At 38.3% G+C, this 3,673-nt stretch overlaps 1 protein-coding gene across 1 annotated transcript in view; it reads right to left on the bottom strand.

The window, feature by feature from the left end:
- Positions 1 to 2,931: 2,931 nt before the first annotated feature.
- The window catches only part of ccne2 (cyclin E2), an 8,264-nt gene continuing 7,522 nt past the window's right edge, over positions 2,932 to 3,673 (bottom strand). The window contains exon 12 of the mRNA XM_015387093.1: positions 2,932 to 3,565. Within this exon, the coding sequence (XP_015242579.1) occupies positions 3,455 to 3,565 (111 nt within the window). The 3' untranslated portion in view covers positions 2,932 to 3,454. The remainder of the gene's footprint in view (positions 3,566 to 3,673) is intronic.

The following is a 3,673-nucleotide window of genomic DNA, read 5'->3' on the forward strand; positions in this document are numbered from 1 at the left end:
TCAAAAAAGTACTCCAGAGTGTTGTTCAGCATGGGGGTGAGTAGAAAATGAAGGCTAATCATGTTTTGGGTGTACTATTCCTTTAATGTTTTAAACTGTTTATAAAAATTATTTAAATTTAGTTTCTTCTACAATCCAGTCTAAAAGATGTTGTCGTTCTTTTCTTGCTACTTCAGTTTAGTAACAAAACAGAACTGAGCACCTTGAACTTGTCTCAAACTAGAGCAGTGCGTTTGTACTGTGAGAAGGTTGCAAGTACCCGGTTCGATCCCCACAGACTGCAACTCTAGGTCCCTGAGCAAGACCCTCAACCCCACACTTCTCCCTGGGTGCCGCACAATGGCAGCCCACTGCTCCCCAAAGGGATGGGTTAAATGCAGAGGTAAATTTCTCCAATGTGAGATCAATAAAGATCAATTATTATTGTTGTATGATGTGGCTAAATGAGGACTAAGCATCTGTATTCTGTTGCCCATCCATCAGGGTCATGGGGGGGCGGAGCCTCTCCAGCAGTCTGTGGGTGAAAAGCAGAAACATCCTGGACAGTTCATTGCTCCATCCCAGGGCAAAACATACAACCATTCACACACGGTCACACCTGCATCATTCAGTTAATCCAGTAATGGAAAACAGGAAACAAGGAGCTGCCTTAAAGGAAAATAATTCAAACTTCTTAAAGTAGTTTAAATATGAAATTATTACAAAATGTTCAATAAATGATAATTAAGATAATTAGTTAGGAGTAATTTCATTTGAATGTGCTTTACTGGAAAACGTCCATGTTTGTCAAAGAACACTACTGCCACCTACAGGTTTGTGACGTCACTGTGCGGTATCGGCTGTTGATGAAATGCACTGAAAGGAAGCATCTGTTAACTGAAATCAGCTGATCAGAAACTAAAACGTAACCAAATCCCTTTCCAGCCAGTGAGTGCTCCGTATTTAAGAGCTAACAGGAAGGTTTAACGCTGCTAGCGATTTGAAGGAAAAGTCCGCTCACATTCAGAATACAAACTTCTGAAAGTACTTTAAGTATGAAAATATTATATGCTTTTCAAAACATGTTAAGTGTTTTTAATTAAGAGTAATTTTCATTTGAATGTGCTTTACTGGAGATATCCGTGTTTGTCAAAGAACACTACTGCCACCTACTGGTTTGAGACGTCACTGCGCGGTATCGGCTGTTGATCAAGTCTCAGTGCTGTATCTGGTGTTTGTCACAACGCGCTATTATCCACGATAGTGACGACCAGCGCACTATGCAAAGCAGAGTAATGAATTAATGACGTGTTTTTTCTCTGGACAGAAGAGCAAATGCTCCATTGGCAACCCAAGAACACTTGGAGGATCATGAATTGGAAAAATGAAAGAACTTTTTTCCAACTTGTACCCGATGTATTACAACATTCAACTCAATGGCATAAATATTGGGCCCACAACCTCTTAGTGGCCCCATCACTGACACCTGGTAGGCCCCCTACGCAATTGTAGACCAGGACGTCTCTTTGCAGATGTAATGGTGCGAAAAACTCCTCTAAAACCCACCAGATACTGCAGTGACTGACCGCACCGGACCGTATTTATACTGGAAAACATGCCAGATTTCAACATGATGGTGAGACGTTTAAACACGACACCAATAGCGAAGCAGACAGTGGTACTTTTAATTACTATGTTTATAACTGTGTATAGTTCATTAGACGCTTGGTAAATAATACAATCATATGTTTCAAACTGCAATAAAGATATTAAAAGAACAATGTATTTGAGTATTTTAGTTTTTTTACACTACGACTTGGAATTATGGGTAATCCAGGGCGTAGATTAGAACCATAACCGTTACATACAATGTGTTAGCAACTAAGGATACCAAAAAGAGGTACTTAAGCGGATTCCAGAAAAGAATACGGAAAAAATAGCTGCTGGAAGAATGGAAAAAAAGATTAAAGTCAGAATTCTGACTTTTGTCATATTATACAACTTCAAAAAAAATTTTGTGGCCCTAATCCTCTTCCGTACAAACCTGCCACCTTTTAAAGTAATTATATTAATTCCAAGTAACATTGGGACCAATAATAAATAAAACTTAAAATGTGTTATTTATTTAATTAAATGTACCCCCTTGCAATTATATTGGGAACCTCTAGGGGGTGCACTTCTGACATAATTTGGTACATTTTTGTTTAAGAAGCTTTTCATCAAGTTGTTCCTAGCTGGTAAAGCAGCGAGAATTTTCACTCATAGCGATACTTAATACTTAAAAAAAAAAAACTTGTAAAACTACTAAAATTTGTCCTAAATTAGAACCGATCCCATTAGAGCTCATCTTATTTTTCAAATCATTTGGTCTTCAGATCAAAAATCTCTTCCAGTTCTGCTCTTGCTGTGCAGCAAAAAAAAAATAAAATCTTCAAGGACTAAAGATCAGTATGAATTTAATCATTTATTTAAAACAATATAAAAGAAAATTACACATCTGAATTGCACTATTTACAAAAACATACATTCAACATTTATGCACAGTTCACATGGTCAATGTCTTCACTGCGGAGGTTTACAGTCACAGTTGGTTTTTTTCTACCTTTTCAGCTCGCTCCATCTTAAATTAAAGTTCATGTACATATTTTTTTCTCCCCCTTATATGAAAAAAGGCACTGAAGACATCCTCATGTACAACATTTAATGCTGAACCTAAAACGAACAGATGTTGTGGAGCATAAATACCATTTTTGCCTTTGGCAGCAGTTGATCCGCTCATCACTATGAGATTTTACATATGAACAGATTTGTTTCTCTTTAAGGCTCATCAATAAATACAAGCACTAGAAATGAAAAGCAAAATTTGCACAAATGTCAAGTTTCCCAGGAACGTAACAAAAAGTTGCAACAGTTTACAATAGTAATAAAAAAATAAAAAAAGTCAGGCGCAAAATAAAACGAATCATTTCCTCATAGATCAAGCCATTTGTTCTGTTTTTAATAATCTTCCATAAAGAGATTTATTTTCAGGCGGCCATGTTGGGATTAAAGGGTGAGCTACATATTAGCACCATCTTAAAATGGAATGACTGTTTTAGTAAAAAACAAAGATGGTATTTCCCGATTTCCTGAGATCACCTGAAAGCACCATCAGAAAGCATCGGTTCTCAGAGCACCAGTGAGCTTCCAGCGACTTTTTTCACTCAAGTCACATGAAAACCTGTCGCTCGAGCTGCTGTTGCTAAAGACCACATTTAATACTTGAAAATAAATTCATTAAAGGAATTATAGCTCATCCCAGATTGAATGGTAATCACCAGTTCCTTGTCTGGTCTCCATTACGGCTGCAAGAAGTCAGAGCTTAGTGTTAAAACAACGTTGGTCTCTGGACGCCCGTTCCTCCGCAGGGCGCCCAGGAGTCGGCGTCACGTTGAATTGTCATCAAGAGGTAGTTTGTCCTGCTGCTGGATGCCACTCAGGGATTGGCTGACTTCTCTGTGCTGCTGGGCGGGGTCAGCAGCTTTCCCACGGCAACAGGCGACAGCTGACATTCGGGGCTTTCGACCCGACGCTCCTGAGCTTTTCTCTGCAGAAAGAAAATAAAAATATGTTTTCAGGTACATTTATTTATCGCCGCTGACATGCAAATATTAAGAAAGCTAATTTGGTTAAAGACAGACTTTAAGTTGGTAAT

This window comes from Cyprinodon variegatus, unplaced genomic scaffold (genome assembly GCF_000732505.1).
Source record: "Cyprinodon variegatus isolate N-32 unplaced genomic scaffold, C_variegatus-1.0 Scaffold0, whole genome shotgun sequence".
In the NCBI taxonomy this organism is placed as follows: Eukaryota; Metazoa; Chordata; class Actinopteri; order Cyprinodontiformes; family Cyprinodontidae; genus Cyprinodon; species Cyprinodon variegatus.